We start from the raw sequence: 23837 nt of genomic DNA on the forward strand, positions 1-23837 counted from the left end.
ACCGGCCATTGACGGAGGCTGCATTGACACCCTCTACTGAAGGCTTTCTGTAACAATTGAAAATTCCTATCAGCGTCAGGAAAATCCTAACTAAAATTATAAATTCTTAAGTTTGATTGTTTATTTGATTTTTGATACCTCTTCACGCTCTATATACTCAATCAAACTTCATGAAAATTTGCATACATATAGTTTGAAGTACGGAGAAGGACATAGAAAACCTGTCGTCCCAGAAAGATAACTGTTCCCGTGGGAAATCACGCGGGCGAAACCGTGGGTAAAGGCTAGTAGTAAATAAAGCACCTATCATATTTTTGTGTGTAAACATGCGATTCCTTGCCACTAGACGCGGTAGGTAGCCGTAAAAATCATGTCTGATGCCTTTAGGCGACTTGAATAAAATCTAACACCAGTGTTAGCAATAGACACATTCGAAAAGAAGATTTCATTTCATATGGATAATAAAAATGGGTGATTAGGTTAATTTTCCTAATAACTTCAGTTCTACAATGTAACTTAAAAAAAGTAATTCAAGAATTTTTTGAAATGTATACTTTCTTAATGTCTTATCTTTCTTAAAAAGAAACCCGGTTGGGTTCCACTTTACTTGCCTGTTTCATCGCCGTCATTCGAGTTAGTATCATTTTCAGATTTCTACCTTTTATTTTATATAATTCTAGCGGCCCGCCCCGACTTCGCTCAGGATAAAACATAATAAATGAGGTTTAGGTGCATACTAAACCTCATCACACTATCTTTTGTTGAAAACCGCATGAAAATCCGTGCAGTAGTTTGTGAGATTATCGCAAACAGACAGACGCGGCAGAGGACTTTGTTTTATAATATGTAAGGATTGCTGGACGTCAATAAAACATAGACGTAGGACGTATCTAATTTGGTTAGAAGGTCGGATATTAGCATTTGAAAAAACTCTCCGGAAGTTTTTGAATAAAAAGAATGTTTATTTGTTGTGTTTTTTGTTACACGTCGCCGAAGTGTTCGTCGACGAAGCGACTGTCGGAAAACAGTTTCAGCCTCAGACTAAAGAGTATTTTGTTTCGTTCTGTCAATGCCAAATGTCGGACAGTACGATAATGATAAAACCATGGATTTAGTAAGTACTTCGTACAACTAAATCCATGGATAAAACATAGATTCATTTAGAGTAAAACTATACTTTGCAGTGAGTACTTACATCCAGTACGGGTCTGCGAGGCCAGGGGTGTACCCTGGAGGGAGGTGGTAGGGACTGCAGTAGTTCACCATTGGCACCGCGTACATCGTCACTTGTTGCACTACTTAATTACTTATGACATCATTGTGGCTTGGCGCCGGTATTTTGTTTTATAATCGCGATCTTAATTTGTCTGGATTTGATTAATTGTAATTGAATTAGAGAATATACGACAAATAAGATCATTTGCCGTCTTATATTACAGAAATGTAGAAAGCTAATGGAAGCTTAAGCCGGTGTCGAAGACCCAAAATCCAAGAGCACGGCGAAGAATGAGCCGACTAAATAAAATTAAAGCTAGTTTGATGTGTAGATTTATCAAAAATTAAATCATACGAGTTACATATTTTACTGTAACTAAAATTTTCTGTTTTTTTTGTGAATAAAGTGTCTACAAATACAAATACAAATACAAATGATTTATTTGTTGAACATAGGTACACACATTTACATGCAGTTGTTTCAAAATCACTCAGAACGCTATGCCGTGCCGTCAATACGACATACAAATATTGTGCTTTTAATTGAAATCTGACACATTCGGATATTGTCATATTATCACTACTTCATTTATTACAATTCAAAAATAAAAATATTATAATAAGATTCAATTCACTAAATTATCTGTATGAAACATTGTCATTAGAAATTTATTGTTACAAATTAGTCAATAATCACAATTATGGAGATTGTCATTCAAATATTCATGTATAGTGTAATAACATTTATCAGTCAAGAGCAATTTTAATTTATTTTTAAAAGTCACTAAATTAAGATTCTTAAAACTATCTGGTAATTTGTTATATATGATGGGACACATTCCAAATACACTTTTTTCCATTAGAGCTGTTTTGTGGCCCCCAACTACTAGTTTATTCCTGTATTATGGTCGCACTCTTTCCGGATTGGTTCTAATGTTACACACTTTAACAAACATATTAGGGTTCATTTTTACAAAAATACATATTTCGAAAATGTATATGCATGGAAGAGTCATTATTTTTAAAGACTTAAAAAAGGGAAGGCAACTGTCTTTGGTCTTGAGGCCACACATAGATCTTATGCACCTCTTTTGTGCCTTAAAGATTCTGTCCTTCTCTACTGAGTTACCCCAAAAAATTACACCATAACGTAGTGTAGGTGCAACTATACCATGATACGCTACCAATAGTACATCCATTTTTGCCTTTTTATATAGTTGAAAAAGTGCATAGGCAGACACACTTAATTTTTTACAAATATGTTCAGCTTGACTCTTCCAAGTTAATTTACTGTCAATTATGAGGCCTAGAAATTTCGTTGAATTAACTTCGTCAATGTATTGCTCATCATATTTAACAATTACTTCCTGATTAGTTACTCTTTGATAAAAATGCATTATATTAGATTTCTTTAAATTAATTTTTAAATTATTCATATTAAGCCATTGTATAATATCATTTAATACCATATTTATGTCATTTTCATATTCGCTTTTTTTGTCACATTTTATCACAGCTGTGCTATCATCAGCGAATAGCACCATATGTTGTCTGACGTGCATAGGTAAATCATTAATGTAAATCAGAAATAACAGTGGCCCCAAAACGCTGCCCTGAGGAACACCGAATTTATTTATTTTTAGGTCAGAACAGTGTTTTATCTCTTGTTTTGTCATAGGGCAAATACTAGGTATTTCAACATACTGTTTACGGTTGGCCAGAAATGATTCTATAAGATCTAGGATATTTCCTCGTATTCCATAAGAATGCAACTTATCAATCAGTCTTTTATGATTAACAAAATCGAAAGCTTGGGTCATATCAGTGAAAAGAGCACATACATCTATTCTATTATCCACATTATTCATAATTATGTCAAGTAATTTAAAAATGGCCATATTTATAGATCTATTTTTACGGAATCCCATCTGTTCGTCACATAATAAATTATATTTAGTCAAGTCTACTAGTGACAAAACGATGTCGTCACTGTTTATTAGAGGTTCTGCAAACCGTTGTACTATATTCCTTTTGGTATTGTGAGTAATATTTTGCGGAGACCCAATAGGTGCTTCACGAAGCCCTAGATCTCCGCGGAGCAGAATTGAATAACCAGTGCTCTATAACTTAATCTCAAGTTTAGCCTCATCCTCAGCCACCTCTACCGCCCGCTCTACTAGGTACAAAAATACTTGTAGGTACAATCGGTAGAATCGTCATTTACCCATACAAAGTGCCGACAAATGTCGCATTCCAAATTTAAAATAGCCGCAACCGTCACTAAAGGGGCTAGTTGACTGAAAAGGCCGACTTCGATCCGAAGCGCGACCAATCACACAATAGTTCCACTTAGGGACCCAGAGATGTCGTTACTACCCGCTGAGTCCACTCGCGACATGCAGAGATATAAAATTGAACGTTCCGGAATTCCTAATTCAAATAATTAGGTTGGTAGATTTGATTTTTTGCATAATCTGTTTACTTATTTTTATTTCCAGATTGTTTTTTTAACCAACTGTCCAACAGAGGTTATTGAACGACTGCGCAGGTCACTGGCTGCAAAATTTTAATCTGCTACTAAAAACTCATGCAGTATTTCTATGAATTTATAAATTTGTTTAACCAAATTGTTTAAACGTGTTACAAAATATATACTGGCTGGATGCAAAGTTTAAATAGGCAAAAATATAAACTTTAAAGAATTAAAATTTTAAATAAGTAATAAGGTTATATAATAATCAAATCAGTTTTTTAACAAAATTTATGTTAAATACTCGGAATGAGAAGATACAAAAGTAACTAATGGCAGGGGAAACTAGCCTAACCCTTTTTTAACTATTTAACTTGATTATTTACGCTTTGTAAGTAGCTTTCCTTTGTTTGATGACTAAAGCATCTATACAGAGGAAATAATGTCTTGATACTTATAAACATATGTTTTATTTATAATACACTCGATAACAAAGCACTACCAGACAATATAAGAATCAGATATTTTTTAAAATTAAGATACCATTCAAAATGCTTATCCTCTTAAAAAAACAAAGGCAGTTAGTAGAAAATCCATTTCTTTTTCAATCGACATTAGGATATAGATAGGTCTATCATATTTTTAATACAATCGATGTAACATGGAATTTAAAAAGTTAACTTAATTTTTATAAAAATAGATAGTTGGTTTTTTATACTGATTTTCAGAAACTTTGTGATGATAAAAAATAATATTTATATTTAGCAAAATCATTTGTCCCCGAATAGTAATTAAAAAGGTATAATATTAAATCCGAATATATTCCATTACTACTGTAACCTAAAAACCTAATTACAACGCCTACCTAATCATAGATTAAAATTGATCAAGACTATATATCCCGACTACAGTTGGTCAATCACACACCGATCACAAACTGATCTATCCGGCGGCAATCATATCGATTACTATTCGATTTGATTCCGATTCATTCGATTGTGGTTTCCGAGGCGGCGAGATCTGAGGCGCCCGCAGTGACATTCGTCATGGAACATCATGGAAAAGCTACCGGTGTGAAGTTTTTGTACATGCCGTTTAAAATAACTTATTTGTAAACTAGAAATGCTCAGGAACTAATCGGTTGAAGAGATTAATAGGTTGGGGAAGAAAAAAATCCCAATAATTTAAGTAAAACACATTGAGTGACTATTTCCGAATCTATTTTAGTTTAAAAAAATCTGGAATATATTTTCTACATAACAGAACTCAATAATTCTTCATTAAAAACATAAAAAAACACCAAAAAGATTGAAAATTAGAACTAAGTATTATTTCGTTTGTATTTTTTACACCAAATACTGCTACTACCAAAAATTGCGAAAACAAACTCATTCATTGAATTTCAATATACTCAAAGGCCCAATACTCAAAGAACCCAAAAAATACGATTTACCTGAGCCGCATACGATCTAGACATACACATAATTCATGTATTCGATTCATTAAAATACGAACGTCTCCATTAAACCAAGTGACTGTACCAAAGTAAAAACTCGAAGAACTCCCACATCGCAAATTCTGGGAAAACTACTCAAAACAATTCAAATTCCTCGATTAATCGAATATGGACTCGGAATAAACATTCTGTTGAATCTTGAGCTCGCGTCACTTAATATTTAAAATACTCAAAAGTAAAAGTATTTCGCGATACTAAGAAACATTTTAAAATTTATTACCATTGATTACTGAGCACATTACATATCAATTGATTGATCCTGACATTATTAAAACACTTTTAAGAATTATGAAAACAAAACAATATCATTATTAACAACGAAAAAACAACAACAAAAGAAACAACAACAATAACAACAACAAAAGAAACAGAAACAATAACAAACAAAAGAAAGATATACAGAATAAAGATGTTTTAAAAAGAATTAGAGCCACTTCCAAATTCAAATCCAGACAAATCAATAACCTTAAAAAAAAAACAAATTCTCATCACTATTTAAAAAGTTGCGAACTTGTTCGAGATTTGAAATTCGCGCTAGGCCTGCGCTCGCCGCGGCGCGCCTCGAGATAGTGCGGTGACACTGCACGCTTTCAGAAAATTCGCAAGTTCCAAACTTCCCCTCACTTACGTCACGTGTGTGGGTGGACCCTCATCGAATAGCAATCTGTAATCGAGGGTTGCATAATGAATCATTAATTCCTTGCGGATTGTTCATTTCAACTTTTGACCTGGAACTTTGTGACGGTGTTTAAATAAGTTTTTGAAGAAGTTTACTTTCGGCGAATATTTTTTTGATTCATCTATTTCAGTGCAAATCGAAAAATAGGTTTATATAAAACACCTTCAGTGTAAAAAAGCCACATACTAATTCAATACTTTGGAAAAACAATGAATTTTCGACATTTATGTGTTTCGCACTTTCAAAGGAGACAAAAGTGGCCAGAATCATTTCAAAAGAGTCAACTTTAGAAACAGTTTATAGACCGTCATAATCGCATGTCCAAATAAAAATTTAAGTTAGTCAAAAGTGGTCACCAAAATCAAAACTTAGTTTTCATGTCAAATTTTAAATTACAAAATATTGATTCTCAAACAAACAACCATTTTAAAACTGTTTTTGTAGTGTTCTCAAACTATAACAGTTTCAAAATGTTTGTTTCTTAGAAACACCGAATAAAACTAAATAAACGTATCATAAAATTTCCTATGGAAAGTCACCATCTGTAGGAAATGTGACATAATGTTAAGCACAACTTACAATTCGATCCCTGATCTATCCATAGTTCAGAAACATACACGACCACTACAACCATTTGCAAACAAAAGCAGCGCATTATTCCCCTCACAAACGACGAATATTTTCCCAATATTGGGGGTAATATGACAGAACACTGGCAACATTTCCTGAATAAGTAAACTGGCGGGAACACGCGACGCGGACTGTCAATTATTTATAGCGAAATTACCGTATTTTTTCCGAGAAAAAAGAAAGTATTTTTTTTACACTCAAATCATTTCAAGAGGTTGGTAATTGGATGGTTGAATTTTACATACTACATAGTTTGAGTAAAATTAATTTACGTTAAGTAGATGTGTAGTTTTTGTATACAATGTGATTTCGCCCTGGACCTGGTAAAATGGCAAACCAAAAAAGTGCTGATGTGGTGATGTATGTCGACAGAAGGATACCTATGTGTTCAGCATGCCGAAGGAATTTGTCAAAAAAGTAGGAAAGAGGACTATGGGGAAGAAACCGGAAGAACTAGTTAGTTTTAATAATAAAAATGCAGTCCTTATCAAGAAATCAACATGTGACTATATAACAGGACACGTTATGTATTAATTTATCAATGAAAGTTACATTAACTTAAATTTGTTCAAGCAAATTGTTGAAAAAAACAAATACCTAATACTATTGAAAAAAACAAATACAAATACTTGAAAAAAGTACAGTCACGCTCAGCACGCGTAACGAAATATAATTGAGTCTGTTCAGCGCGTACTGAATATTATTTTAAATTGGTTTACTTATCTTTTTAATAAATAGCTGAAAAAAGAATAGCGAAAATACGTTACAGCCAAGATAAAATTATTAAACCTACTTTATTAGTATAGCAAAACTGCCTTAAAATTTTTATATTTCTGTTGAGGAAGCTATCAGTCTCCGCCTGCGCTTAAGAGATAAAAATCTGCATATTCACTTTAGCATTGGACGGTACCGCTAATCACCTACTTAACCGGCTCGTATGCAAATTGATATCGACGCAGGGGCAATGAAATTACGATTTTTTGTTAAGTAATACATTATCCGAACAAATATCGCTTCGCCGACGGCCAACGCGTGATTGCTATCAGGGCCGCCATGATGAGGATACGGACATGGTTGTCAGTGTCAAAATACTTTTTTAATCTAAAAAGAAACCTTTTGAAGGGAAAATTTAAATATTGAAGAATAACCTTTTATTAGTGAAAATGCTATTTCAAGATATGTCTTATGACACAGCCTTACGATACAAAATTAAGATTTCCTTAACTAGTAAAATTAATTAAATGAAATTCCGATTTACAATAAAGACAATCCTTTGTAGTCGGAGAGCAAAAACTTGTTAAATCTTGGACATTTACTTAGGTAGTGTCAGTTATTATTTTTACACATTTAATAGCGAAAAAACGGAAACTTCCACAGAGACTTTTTAAAAACCCGCCGGAACTAAAAAACTTCGAAACTAGAGCAAATCCCTGAAAACCGGGCCTTGTCATGAGTCCACACATTATATGCATATCTTCACTCACTGGCGTCATACGCATGGCTTCGCTTGATGTTAGATACGGAGCATCACTCAGATTATTGGAAAGTGCACAACAGTTTTTAATACAATGCAGACTGGTGAATATTTTCTGCCAGAAAATATTCACCAGATTCCTTTACTCGTTCGTTACGTAATTACAGTGCGGCAAGTTTATCTTTTACAGCATTCATCGTCATTGCATTTCCCGTTTTTACAAATATGATTCGCCGAGTCGACACGCTGAGAAGAAAACAAGATTTGGAAAGAAAGGAAAGTAACATTTATTAAATACTATATATACAGTTTGCTTAATACTAATAACATCGTGTCTAAATGGGCCCAAGCGATTTGGAGATCAGATAAATTTTCTAGATTTATTAACCACCAGATTTATATAGATGAAAGAATATTTGAATTTGACAATCATTGCGTATAGCAATTTAGTGTGACTCTTTAATAGGTACTTTAACTGATTAAGATATTACCGCAGCCACATAGAACTTAACTTTCTGTGTTAAAGTATATTAAACTTGTCTTAAAGGACGAATATGAGTGTGACGCATTATAAGAATTTCCATATTTGCATACAATAAAATACAGTTATTGTTTAATGACTAATATTTTAAACAAAGTTATTATGAAAACTGATTTATTCAAAATTTAAATAGGTACATAATTATAGAATAAGATTTAGGCACTCATCAAAATAATAAAGAAATTGTAATTTATCTGTGGACTTGACCTATCAAAGGCTATAATTAATTAAGGCTAATCTATTTTAATTTATCTAAAAAAAAAGAAAATTCCATTGTCTTCGAAATTTAAACCTCAAATTGTCAAGCCGTTGACCCCGGCACTTCAATCACTTACCTCCGAAGTCAGGGGTTGCCAACATAACGGTTTACTGGCGCCGTGGGAGACTCATAAAGTGGGGTGGTGTCTAATGAGGATTTATGGCTGTAGGAGAATCAGGAGCATGCATGCGCATGATGACTTCTTGGTTACATTTTTATGGGCCCCAAAAAAAAAAGTTTACTTTAAACGTACCATTTTGCTACTATTTCGTGTATGTGCATAATAAGGTTCAACTAACTCGATCAAATAAGTAACGTAAAAAAATATATATTAAAAGTTTATTAATAAATACAATGAGCTTCCATCATTGTTTTTTTTTAATAACCTTTCAAGTGCGGTTTTGAAAAGAATTGGAAAAGTTTTAACCTAAGTAACCATATCGAAACAAAGAAAAATCGATTTCCCATAATTCAAGTAAACCATAGAGTTCCATAAATAATAATACTTTGAGACTAATCTGTCTCGAGCTGTATGATTTGGTCTTTTTTGTATCATAAAAATATATTTTACATTCCCAGCTGTATTGGATTTTTTAAAATTGGCAACCCCAGCGGTTGCAGTTCTCAATAAGCAAGGTTCTCTCAAGGCTCTCGACCCCCCATTTGTTTTGTTTTCCCGGTTTATTGTCCGGGGTGACGGATCTCGGTGAGCAATGAGGAAATTACTAATGTTTAAATAAATAATGCACAGAAAGAAAATAAAGAAAGACAAAAATTCAAGTAAAACAAAAATTATTTCAATAATTTATTTGTGGAAATTCTACATACAAAATATTTTTGTTTATGAAAGTAATTAGTATCCTTAATAGAAAGTACTACTACTCCGTACGGAACTACACTATGGTACATAAGATAATTACTACGTCATACAAATAATGTTTTTCAGCTGAATCGAATAGGTTGGGCCTCGTAAAAATTCTTCAAAATGTTCTGAGCTTATAAATTTTTATTTATGAATTTATGTACACAAGAAACATAAAATATAGATTACATTATAAAATGAGTACAAGGGTGCTACTTATGAGCTTAGTTTCCAAAACATTTATAATTTTTGAATATTTAAAAGTACTCTAGTGCTTTTCAGTTGGTATGACTTTAAGAACAAAATATTTTTCTTACATATCCAGTTTTCAATTTTACCTTGATCACGCTAAGATGCAGGATACTACAATAAAATGCCACTAATGGCGGCATCCCATACGTTACCATAAATCGAGGAGAAGTCATAAAATTTCATGCAACAAGGGCACGCGGTATATTCTGCACTAAAATGTAATAAAAGTAATTTTGAAACGACCATTTCCTGGATAAAGCCCGTCTTAATATTCGGGAGATTTAAGAAACACATTATGGGGTTAAGTGGTTAAGTTTTGGAGTTATGCGGTTTGTTCCTTTGTAGAATAAAAAAAAAACAAGCAAAATAATGTTGTTCAGGAACACGTTTCGAAAAGATAATTATTTTTTTCATAAAAAATAGTCTTTTCTGTTTTGGACGTTATAAATGCGTAAAATATATTTAACTTATTTTTAATGTATAACGTTGAAGAAAAGATTTTTCCGTTACATAACCTTCTTTCTTAGCCTTCGCTGCTGGATCTAAATCCTAGAGCAACCATAAACAATCAGTATTTACTGCTAGTGCTCCCAAGATAAAGGCTTCATTTATAGGGCCCCTTACCCTGTCGGTAACGGGTACATCCGTCACAATTTAAACAAAAATGCGCAGGCGATTTGATTCCGAACGCGCGCTTCGTTACTGAAAGGTACCGTCGACAACGCAAGTAGGAAATGAGAATAGGGTAACCTTAAAGACGATTGAAGAGATTATTATAATAAAAGTATGAAAATATTGTCTATACGAAAATAAGTCCTTATTTATTAGATAAATATAAATAATTTGTTTGTACAAATCACACTGATTGAGTTAGCACTAAAGTAAGATCGAGACTTGTGTTAGGGGATACTACCTTAACGATGCTATATTTCATAGCATAGTTCATTTTTTTAGTTCATAGTTTTTTATTGCTTTATTGCAATTAGGTCTTTATGTAACATTTTAAGTGCACAAATGAGCCCTAAATATATATAGTATATACTCATCATCATGTAGTGCAGCTCTCCATTAATACATACTCCTATACTATACACACACATACACCAATGCTGTGGGTGTATGAGTATAGTACAGGCCTCCTACCGTCTACGTCAACCTTCCCTGTCCTGGGCCATCCTTATCAAGTTGTTGCCAGCATGTTCAATCCATCTAGCTGCTATTTATTATTAGTAAATTTCACCTGTCGGATGAAATCGTTGTGTGATTTTATAGTAGTATTGTAATTACTTCAAATAGTATAAAGCTTAAGTATTTTTTTGTATTGGTGAAAATAAATAATATACCTAAAAAGATTAATAATCTAGAATAAGTATTATAAATGGAGATTTAAAATGACTAACAAATTTTAGTAACAATAAAACGATGCTGTAATTTCAAAGACAATTGAATTGCATATTTGATTCTCTATCAAATGAAAAATATAAACGATACAGTTTTGTACTGATCCACAAATAGTGAACAATACTAAGTGCCCCCCATTACTTGATAAATCAAAACATGGAAATAAAAATACCATCGTATTGTGTTCGATGTTAGAGCCATTTTTTATCTGCAATATTATGACAGACCAATTAACATAGAAGAAAACACATGTCAAATCAACATTAGTATTTACATAAGCTGATTTCACTTGTAATCATCTCAAATACAATTTAAAACTACCATTACATAGATAATTTATAGGTTATTTAGTTATTATTAGACTAAATAAAAAACTAAACTAAATAAAAACGAAATCAAAATCAGATCAGCCGTTTGACTGCTACGATGCCACGGACAAAACATACAGATACACAGACACGTTAATCTTATAATATAACTCCCGTCCTCTTATCATCGGAGGTTAAAAATAAAGTCATCACGCGTCATTCAAATATCGAATTGTAATTTCTCTGCTATCCGTACCACATAGAGAGTAATAAGTCGGTAAAAATGTGCATACAATGCGTTGCATTTGAAATGCAAAACACCGCATTCAGGGGTCGAGGCGCTGTCACTCACTGCACCATTATATATCGGCGCAGGCGCAACCATGCGCTTGCGATTGTCTATATACCACACAATATATATGGCGAGAATTAACTTTTTTTGCTGAATTTTAATCACTCACATTTATAGTTGCTCTTTAGAGCTAATTACTAAAATATTTGACTAAGTTCTTTCAAACAGTCTCAAAATATTGATAAAAACACCTGACAAAATTACGTAATTTTAGATGACTTCTTTTGTCTCTTCGTTGCGTAATCCGAACAACACGACAAGAGGAGAAAATGCGAAAAATAAAAACATTAAACAATATCCGTCATTATGTGTGACAGTTTGAAAGTGGCAATCGACTGGTAACGTGCCCAATCTGCATGTAAAGTGGCCACGTTATGGACATTTACATTTGTACGGATCGCCTTTTGTCCTTAGTGAGTCACGGTGTGAAAACCTCGGTCGACGAACGATGGAAATGACGGGGCCGTTGCTGTCGCGGCTTTCGATACTGTCTTGTTTAATGAGTAAGAATGAGGGCCTGTTTCACCACTTTCTGATAAAATACTATATTGTAATCTGACAGATAAAACTAACTGCTAAATAAATTTGCCTGATGTGATTAGCCAGTTTGCTCTGTCCAACACGTGAAGTTTTAGTTTAAATCTATATGTTCGATACGTTACACATGAGATACTTTATCATACAAGTGGTGTAACATCCACTTTGTCAACCAACATTACTCGTAGATTTTTTTAAATATATATTAGGACAAATCACACATATTGAGCTAGCCCCAAAGTAAGTTCGAGACTTGTGTTATGGGATACTAACTCAACGATACTATATTTTATAACAAATACATATATAGATAAACATCCAAGATCCGGGCCACTCAAAAAAAGATCATTTTCCATCATGACCCGAACGACATGGGACGAACCCGGGACCTCTCGGTTCAGTGGCAAGAACTTTACCACTGCGCCACCGAGGTAGATGTTACACTAATTGCGAGTAGTTCGCCAAACTGTGGCGGATTCGGTATACATTGCTAATTTTTCATTGCGGTAAATAAAAACACTCGTACAATATTACGAATTATGCATTTGCGTCGGCATCTATCTGAATTAGGCGATAGTGTGGAGCCTACATTATATTTGACAGGTCACAATACTTTGCGTAGCGAAATCGTTGACTTCACCACGAGCGCGGCGGGCCGCTGTCTAAAACACTTCTTTCACTCGTCTCGGTAATGATGGACAGTATGGATGGACACTTCGACTTAATAAATATTGAAGGTTTCACATTCTCAGAAGTTCAGAAGACTGAAATACTTGTTCGTATAAGGCATGGCTATAGACAATAAGTTAGGAAACAGGTTAAGATTGTATCGCCTGCCTATAAAATATGATTAGTCAAACAAATGCGCTTTTGTACCTACGTGTCTCTTATTTTACTGCTTTCATTTTCTTTTGTACAATAAAAGCTTTACAAACAAATGCAACTACAAAAAGTACATAAGAACTGACCAGTCGAAGAATCTAAATCTTTAAAGGATCGCTCCCAATGCATTACATTGATATTACCTGTTACTAATTAAGTATTAGAGTACTAAGTGGTACTAAAGTATCAATTACATCACATACTAGTTACTTGATATAGTTTCAAAAATTGCATTGATGAAAGAAATGTCATTGTCGTTTAATCAAGATTCCGGAATGCCACAATCTTTTCCCTTTTCCACGTTTTTACGAGAAATTCTTTTACGTTTACAGAAACTGCCGAGAAATTAAAGGCCATTGGCATTTCATTTTCTTTCATACTCCAATCGATACCGATCTCCGACTGTACACGAAATTCCTAAAGAAACGTGATCATTAACTTTAACTCCTGTAGGTGACAAAATAAACTTTATTACTGGCCGCTACGAAATCAGGAACATTTATATTTTGTCTTCGAATATGTGTATATACGAAAATCTAACGTTCATAATATTCGGATATATTCACGTAAAAAGTGTGTAGAGATAAACGAACGCATCGATAATAACTTAGTTATGGCAATCGACTGAATATAAAAAGAGTAACTAAATACTTTAGTAATCTTACTAGCTTTTCTCCAAACTAAATCTTTTGTGGAAACCATGTTAATTTACATAATGTACATATTCTGGACAAATACTTAGGTCAGTAATACTCAAATTGGACATTAATTAAATCTAGGTAATTAAAGTAAATAATAAATCAAATAATAATGTAGCAAAGTTATACCTATCACTATTTTATCAACACATTACTGATTTATTTATAAACTAATCTTTTGCTTAGTACATATAAACGTAATTTACTACAGTTATGCCGGACCGCAGCCACCATTTATCGTGAACTCGTTTTGTTTTATTTTGATCGAAATTTATTTTCACAAAAAATTGATTCAAGAGTGATTACTGCTGTATATGAAAAGCATAAATCGTAACAAATTCGGAAAGGGTAATAAATTCATCCAACCAAATCGAAATATTTTATTAAAAAATAAAGTGAAGTTGCTTGAGTTCGGAATTTAGAAAAGGAATATCAATACAATATTTCAGTTTATTGGGATCGAAAATGTTTGAAAATAAAAATGGAACTGATGAAAAACTCGATGTATCAATTCTAAACGCTCATTGGCTTACCTATATTTGAATTTCGAACTAATGTTGAAAAGGCTCAATCATTAATGATTTTTAAAGATTAAATAAACTGTTGAAAAAAACTAAATGTAATTTCTCTCCAGCCATTATCTCGGAGGGTTATCACAGAATTTGTTTTTATTCGATGTGCTGGCTCGATCGCTCTGCGCAAGCGCGCGGGGAATCTTGACGGACGCCAAAAACTGAGAATGTAACAATGGATGGATACTATCGGTGATTCGTTATTTGTTAAGCAATCGCCACAGAATGATGAACGTATGGAACTGACAATATATATGCATTATGTTCTATACAAACATTCACACATACGTGTTGTTGATTTACTCAATATATTTTGACAGAACGAATGCATGAACGAACATTTCTGTCCGCAAAACTATTTATTAATAGTTATATCTTCGTCTATAATCTATCACCTCCAAAGTAAATTGAATTTTAACTCAATTTTCAAACGGATTCAAAATAAACCACTCCGGCAGAATATTTTAATTCTTTTTTAATTTATAAATAGTCAGATCATCAAGTTCAATATGTAAATTTGTTTAGCAAATCGAAAATTCAATTGACAAATAAATACATTTTTAAAACGTAAACAAAACTTCATCAGCATTATCATGTGCTATTTAAAACGCTCCCACTGCTGGAAAACTAACCGAAAAGTAGTAGCAAGTATTGGAACCTCACCAAATATAGAAGTCTGTGAATTCAAGCGATCTTTGTACCAAAGTCCACCTCTGGCTGGTACACATATTCAGTAAAAAAAAACCTTTGGTTATGAATGACAAAAAGAAAAGTAGAGAGTATTCCTTCCAACACTCTTCTTTTTTCGGACATCCGGCAGCTAGATAGGTCGAAACGCGACGGGTCGTTAGGCTGTTGGGACCGCGAGATATTACCTTCGGATCGCGGTCCGAATCTTTTTTATCCCTATCGCACCTTACAAAATTTCAAATTGGCAGAACGAGATAAAACATTTTTAAGTTAAAGGCTTTAACTTTGTTATGAATAAGATGGTAAAAATGGATGAGTGTAAGAATATCTAGGTTCCATTAAAGTTGTGACTATTTTGTAGACCGTATTAATTTTTTTTTTATTCACTAACAAATTAATTATTAAACAAAACACTCTCCCAGACAAAAGTACCTGCAGATGAGTATAATTACGGGAAATAAAAAAACTGATTCCTAGAAACCGATCAATTCATCACAAGACGAAATAAGTCCTTTATCGTTTTTCTCTCTATAAGAAAATAATCATTGCGTTTTTCGCGAAAAAGAATTGAACTTAAAACTTTAAGAAATAAAGATTATTTTGCTTTGACATTGTGGAGTTCAGATTTTTATAGTGGGTATGTGGAGCTTGATAGTCTTATCCTGCAATTACTACTGGATAATTTTGTTAAATAAAATACTGCGACGATTTTCTTCTGTACTCTAGTGATGATGATCCATTACCAGCAATCAGTGGATATTACATAGTATTACACTTATATAAGTATAAATGACATGCGATATAACATTGACCCGTTAAAGCTCGTGCGAATGAGCCTTTTTAGTCCCTAATATTTGATAATGAGGTTTTTTATGATTTTGATAAAAAGCTAAGTAAATAAAATTCTATCACGTTCGAACGCACAATAATTATATTACGGGAGTAACTTTGCATCAGGAAATTGATAATAATATGATTGGCTATGATAACTTATATTAAATTTGAACTTCAGTATTGCACCTGTAATCTGATATGATCAACAAAAAATTCTAACCAATAATGTAGCCCGTACTATATTACTCATACGTACATACAATCAAGTTATAATAAGCATATCGTGAGAAATTAATATAATTATTGCCCCATAAGGTTTGCTGGTACCTATCGGGAGATCGATGAATAAGTGTGAGAAGGACAGAAGAAAATATTCTTACGTATAAACGAGAAAACGATACAACGTATTATTATGGTCAGCAAATTGGCGCTTTTATGTAAAATTCTCTGCGCTACGCATCTGCTAACTTTATTTTTTAAATAATTTGTTGTAACATATTATCTTTTATGTCATATAAGTAGGTTTGGAATCGAATGAGCTCGATCGATTCAATTGTGGGTTTAGCGAGTTGAGAAAATGACTGCCCGTTAACAAAATGACTCTCATATTTGCAATAGTTAATTAAAATGAAAAAATATTGATGCGATGTATGTACGACGTCGTAATTTGTAAACATAAATTAACTATCAAAAGGTGGACTTAAGACTAAGTATTGCGAAAACTGAGCAGAAAGTTATCGTGCTGAGAAATCATAACGCTCAAATAAAAGAAAGTAGACTACAAATTTAATGCGAAATTCAAACAAAGGAGCTCAATGGCGCAGTAGTTAGCGTGCTGTGATAGTGGCGGTTAATAGTAACTCGGTCATGGTATGGGTGACCAAAAATGTATTATGTTGAGCTCCTCTATTGGACGTGATGATAATGACTAGAGATAAGGTGTGTAATATATCTATTACTACCATCCATGTATAAAGATTAGTCAACTAAAAAACTCATATTGATTACACTATCCCATATCTCAATGCTACCATTTTGATCAATTTGTTTTGCATAAATAATTTCGGGCGCGTTAAACCCACGTCTGGAAAAGACAGATGACGTCACTTTGTCGATCGATTCGATAAATCAAGATGGCGCGCGTGTTGTCCTTTGCTGTCATATTAGTTTATTGTATATCCATCTTATACGTCAGTGGAGATTCAATTTTGCCGCTACCCGCACTTTTTTCATTTATTTTATGTACTTTATGTTACAGTTAGGTGCGTTGCACCCTCAAATTTGACGTTGATTTTAACAGGGCCGCGCGCCGCTGATGTTACTTTCCGTTTTTTCTGCGCACGGTGGGCAATCAGCTTTTAGTCTATGGTTATTATTAACCATAGAACCTAGTTTCCATGGACTGCCATCAATCACCCGGGCTCTAATTGTCGGTGCGGTTAACGCCGATACAGGGCATTTAGGTTCGTAATACTCTATTATCAATATAAAGGCCATTCTACAAACATGTATTTACTATATATTCTTTGTCATACATTTTATACAGAAACGGTATTTCTGTTTTTCTGTCTTTATTACGTTATTTTCTACTGAGTCCAATGGACTCTACTCTAGAGACTTAGAAAAAATAATAAAATAAGTAAGTCGATATAAGTAGATAAAAAGTAAAATGTAACAACTTTATTCTTGTCTCAAATTTCAGCTGAAAATAAACAACTAGAAATCGAAGCTTCATAAAAAACTTTATTATAACTACTTTTAAACTTTCGCATTGCGTAATTATATACTAAATAACAGGTATTAAACGCGCACATACCTTTTCTATTTCCCAGACGTTTCGGACCTTGTTACAAAGGTAGATGGCCAGTCACCCAGTGACCACGGACCTTTGTAACAAGGTATGTTCTATAAAAGTTTTTCATGAAGCTTTATTTCGATTATAAACCTATAGACTTGTTCAGTCCTTTTTAAATAATGTTTAGATCAATTTTCGTTACAAACATATTTAATTATTTTGTACAATAATCTCGAACTCGTTAGATCGAGACAGTGTTTGAATGCTATCAGCATTTCCTCAATAATTCAACAACTTGAAAACTTACTTCTTTAATAGACTCACGGAGAATTTTGAGAATGATGATTCCTTAATTCTATTTTATTTTTAGAACTACCAGCTTCATTAATTAATTGTTTGCAAACTTCAGTATGCACAAAGCCTAAGCTCTATAAATATCTGCATCTGTTCCGTGTATAGCTGCGCCTGCGCAGAAATTAGTCCCGACTGATAGTGACGTCAATTTGTCAGGTACCCTCTTTTCTTATTAATGGCTGTTTGTAATTAATGGTCACGCAATAACTTTTAAAAACCATTTGATCGATAACATGCTTGCGAGTAATTCTGAAGTGGGTAATTTGGTGGTAATTAGAATTTTGCATTAACAGTCCATTGATGGTTGAACATTTAAGTAATAGGTGTAAACATCGATACATTTTTGACATGCCAACCTCGATATCAGCTACTTCTTATGCCACATCAGAAACTGTTATGTTTTTGCGTCTACAGTTATTCAGCGATACTACAGTAGGACCAATTTAATAAAATTCATAAAAGTAACCTTGTAACGGAGGGCGCGGAGGGCACACAAATATTGTTCCAAAATCAGAACTACAAAAACTTATACCATTAAAGTTCTATATAAAGAAATAATACTAACAAAAGAAGACATTTTTGACAGTTCTAGCTATAGGAGGCTGACAGATGTCCAATGTGACCTATTAAGTTTAAATTGGTCCTAAACACTCGGTTTTCTATCTGAGATCTCAGAGGCGAAGCGACAGGCTCTCAACGGATAAAGTGTATGTCGCTGGGAAGATTGTCAATGGTGGTGAGACGTATTCCAGTAGACTAATCGCTAAAATGACGACCTTGGTGGCGCAGTGGTGAAGTGCTTCTGAACCGAGAGCTCGATCCCCGGTCGGGTCATGATGGAAAATTTTCTTTTTCTGATTGGCCCGGGTCTTGGATGTTTATCTATATATGTATTTGTTATAATATTTACTTGAATTAATTATAATAATGATTCATTTGATTTACCAATAGTGTAACAAACTATTATATTGCTGTGAAATTGTAAAAAAGACATGCTTAGATTGTCGACAAAATAAGACTTTAAAATATTTTGTTTAGATTTTGTTTGTATAATAAACCTACATATAAATTACATGTATGAGATAAACAAAGCCTAGGTCAATCTGAAAAGCTCATTTTCCATCTTATTCCAGGGTTTGAACTAGTATTAAGGCCACTCAATTAAAAATCAGTACCCAGTTAACATTTAGTGATTACAAAGTTAGCTCATTTCAAATTCATCGTTAGTTCATTTCAATTCATCATCATAGTAAACCAAGTGTTTACGATGTGTGTCTACACAGAAAGCCGTAACCTGTATCGCATAATGGCGGACGGCTAATTTCTGCCATCTGATAAGATCCCACATCGGACGGTAATAAGAACTGGCCATAGACTAAGGAGTTTTTAGACATGGCAGAAAAATATTTGGGTTTCTTTATGACCAGTCCAATAATTAGATGTGATAATAAAACATGAAATATTTTGTTCAATTGCCAGCCTATTCTTTTATAAATTAATTAAAAAAATATTTGCATTTTTAATATTTTTTATCGCGTACGTAAAGTTCCTGTACTAATTCTACGTGTTTAATAATATTAAAAGATTAATTTTGATAAAAACCCAAAAATGATAACCAACTTATAATTTCTCTTTATACCTAAATAGCATAGAGTTTACCTTCTTATTCAAAATAAATTTATTTGGAATTAAGCACCTGAATCAAATATAAATCTAGGTGCCATTAATAAAAAATCCAATATTCAAAGTGTGTCACCACTAATAGAATATCAACACTGCGCATGCGCATAATGAAAAAATAATTTTACAAGATTTATAGCTTACTCAGGCCCCCGCAAATTGCAGACAGTTTGGAACGTTTAACATAAGTACCGCGTACGCAGGACGTTAATTTAAAAAAAAAAGAAAAAATAATTCGCGAGCAAAATGGCGCGGCAAAAAATTTGGTTCCGTAATAAATACCAGGTTGATAAACGCAAATATGGGATATGGAATTTATGATGTAACATAACTGCTGTTTGATTGGTACAAAATGTATGGTATCGCGATTTTCTGGTGTATTATGTTCCCTTTGACATATCGTACTTATTTTGCAATTATTGTACGATGCCGGTGGTCAATAATTAGGTTTGTTCAGGTTTAAAATACCGTAAATATAATTAGCAAGCTATTTAATAGTCGATGGACGTAGACAGGAGTTAATATTACTTAATATATTATTCTTGACCCTTTTTCGAGCTGACTACCAGACTCTCCCTGGGGCTATTATTAGTCAATTATGTACAGAAACTTGAAGTTGTCAACCTCTTAGTATATTTTTAATGTATACACCATATCACATCTTCAGAACGAATTTTATCATATGTATCAAACTTATCAATTGATGCAAAAACTATCAATTTATCAAAAAAATATCTACTAAGATACAGTTAAAATTGGATATAAGTTGTTAATAAATTCATGTATTAAATGTCAGTGCCCACTGGCAACAATTTAAAGTCGAACAGATGATATAGCAGAGTATAGTTGCCCAGGAGTGGCATGAATGAAAGCTAACTTCAGTTTATTTTTTTCTTCTGATCATTAAAGGCCTCAAATATGTGTAAAGGAACGATGAAACTGACATACTAATGCTGATTCCTCGCAAATGTGGGATGGTACGAAGATTTTAAAGAAAAAGCGGAATATAGTTTAAGGAAAATATCAATAAGTACTTTAAGAGAAAAAGCGTGGAGATTAAAAGAATGTAGTGAGTGATAATATCTTAATACGTCATAGCTGTATATGGACTAGTAGATTAAAACTTTCGCACTAAACGGTCTTGACAACGACAACTCAAAAACTCGTTGTTTGCACTAAATTCCACTTTAATATAAAGATATTAGAGCTTAAAATTAGTTTTTAATGTTTTGTCAATACTTCTGTGCACAAGTTTGCAATTCCCACGCCGGCAATGCAAATAAAATTACATTAAAGTGATTCTAATTGTTTGATGTTTGGATAAGATTAGATCATTGATTGTGTGTATTTAGTGGTCTATTATTCGTAACCTGATACTAGATTAACTGGTACAATAGCTTTTTAATTGACTATTGTCACAGCTGAATTGTTGTTATACTATTAATAAATAATTATACTTAAGTATGTATTTAATTGGTATTCAAGTTACTACAGTTGGAAAAATTGTTACGGATTTTTTGACGTAATACCGTTTAAAAATGGAATGGTGTCATGGTCTACCATTCACGTCATGTCACATTTTCAAAGTCCAAACTCATCCCTTAACTTCTTTCCGCCGCCGGAATACGCGTATATGGCATCACAAATTCATAATTCCGTATCCATACTAATTAATAAAATTGTAAATGTGAATATGTTTTCTTTTTATCTTTCTTCCACGTCAAAACGAAGCAATTAATTAATGTTATTTTTTATGTGTTGACCTATACATATAATGTGATAGTTGGAGAGTGGAAAATGACATAGAGTATAGACTATTATTATACTAAAACTATTTCTGCCCATCAATGCCCCGTAAAATTAAAACCGTCTTAATCCCAAATCCCACCGACCTCAACAAACAAAATGGCGGGCTAATTCCACCTTCAATATTTGCATCCGATTAAAATATGACAGTGGTCAGCCCGGACATAGATACATAATCTGTGGTCCGGGTTAAGCCCAGATTGCCCGGGATTACTATACTATTTGCATTGTGGATTTGCTATGCTGATGTAACTAGAAAAGGCTTTTATCCAACTCTATTGGGATTTTATTTTCCAACAACAAATTTTGTTTTTTTTAGGTTATTTTTCAAGTATTTTAAATAGTACCTACTAGAAAAGTATATCTATTTTTAATGGTTTCTTTAGTATTTTCAGTTGTTATTTTAAAGTGTCCAATATTTTTTTGATGAAACTCATTCTTAAGCAGATTTTCTCTCCATTTACTCGATTTGCCACATTGTATAGTTATATTTTTTGATTTTTAAATACTCTTTTTCAAAAATATTTTAAAAATCATGCTTTACGTTTGTCTATACGTTGGATCGAAATTCTTAATAAAACGTCTAAATCAAGTTAAAATACCATCAAAGTTTTATCTGTATGACTCCAAAGATTAAACAACAGGAACTAAAAAATAAAATTGAAAACCTTTAGGAAACTCTTGACTTCTCTCCTAATACAAAAATCTTATTATCGTTTAGATGATTTTTTTAAAATGACAAATGCTTAAAAAGTAGATTTTGACATTTAATACATTTTATAATGACCAGCTATTAAAGTAAACTTATTAAAAAAATATTAATATTTGTAAGTATATAAGACAGAGCATAGTGATACTTACCTACCTAATCATTTTAACTGTATTATTTAATATCTCACAAATAATGTTCTTTTTGTATTCGTGTTTTTTTTTTAAGTTTACTTTACCTGTCAGACCAGCAAAGTGCTTCGTCTCGATACCTGAAAATAAAAATAATTTATTTTAGTACATTTCCTATCACTTTTTTATTTTATTTGGAATTTAAGATTCTAACTGGTAACCCTATTGAAAGTTTAATTTCTCATCTTCTTTGATGCAAAGCCTCACAAGAAATTAATGAATTATTCAAAGACCTAGTTATAAACCAACTACGCTTTGGCAAATTTACTTTGTTTAATGCTTAGGTATTTATTTTATTGAATTTTTATTTTAAATCTTTTATAATGATGGTCAAACGAGCATGCGGATTGCCTGATGGCAAGCCAACACGGCAGCCCATGGACACCGGCAACCCGAATCCCGATACGGCAGATACGGATCACTGTTGCGATACCGACTTTTTGAGAAAGCTATCTCCACTGTTGCTCTAGCTTGTTGCAAAACAATAAGGGCTGTGGTGACAGTGACAGACAATTTTTAGCGAACATACAAATAATTTCGCTTAGAAACCAGCTACAGTGTTGGCTCATTAGGAACAGGATGTAATTAGGTGCCTGCTGCAGTGGTGTTTATGCAGCTACATGACTAGCATTTTCATAGATAATGATAATGAGTGAGTTTCCCCCAGAAAATTCTGTGGGAGAAATCTGTTTTATTTAGCTCTCCCCAAATGCTTCATATAGCATTACTGTTTCAAGGCCAATACCTTAATAAGTCCTTAGACATACTAACCAAACCAGTTTTCAAAATGACAGTTTATTTATATATAAAAAAAATATAAAATAAAGAATGAAATACTTGATGAAAATGATAAAGAATGAAATGATTCTATTTCATGGGATTCTTGAAAGGGCATAAAAAAACGAGTACCGTTTTCTTGGTCTACGTTAACGAATATAAATTAAAAAATAAAATAATCAATGGATGTCAATCTCCAATCACTTGCACTCATTTCAAAATTTTAAATTAGGAACATCACACGCATGGCGCCCCGCAGAGCTAGCTGGCCTACTCTGCAAATTGCGCGGCGCGGTAATGCAGCATCTGTATGCGCGCCGCGAATCTCTTCCGATATTAGAACGGAACTTTGC

General features: G+C 33.0%; 1 protein-coding gene across 4 annotated transcripts in view; it reads right to left on the reverse strand.

Annotated features, from left to right (window-relative positions):
• Positions 1 to 23837, reverse strand: part of trh (trachealess) — a 149688-nt gene that overhangs the window by 103069 nt on the left and 22782 nt on the right. For 3 of the 4 annotated variants that reach the window (XM_053760086.2, XM_053760087.1, XM_053760085.2), the window contains exons 3-4: positions 22755 to 22787; positions 3 to 47 (exon numbers count right to left, since the gene is read on the reverse strand). In XM_053760086.2, the coding sequence (XP_053616061.1) occupies positions 3 to 47; positions 22755 to 22787 (78 nt within the window). Of the gene's footprint in view, positions 1 to 2; positions 48 to 1195; positions 1297 to 22754; positions 22788 to 23837 lie in introns of those variants that run through there. The other variant, XM_053760089.1, reaches the window with a different exon arrangement.

This window comes from Plodia interpunctella, chromosome 19 (assembly GCF_027563975.2).
Source record: "Plodia interpunctella isolate USDA-ARS_2022_Savannah chromosome 19, ilPloInte3.2, whole genome shotgun sequence".
NCBI lineage: Eukaryota > Metazoa > Arthropoda > Insecta > Lepidoptera > Pyralidae > Plodia > Plodia interpunctella.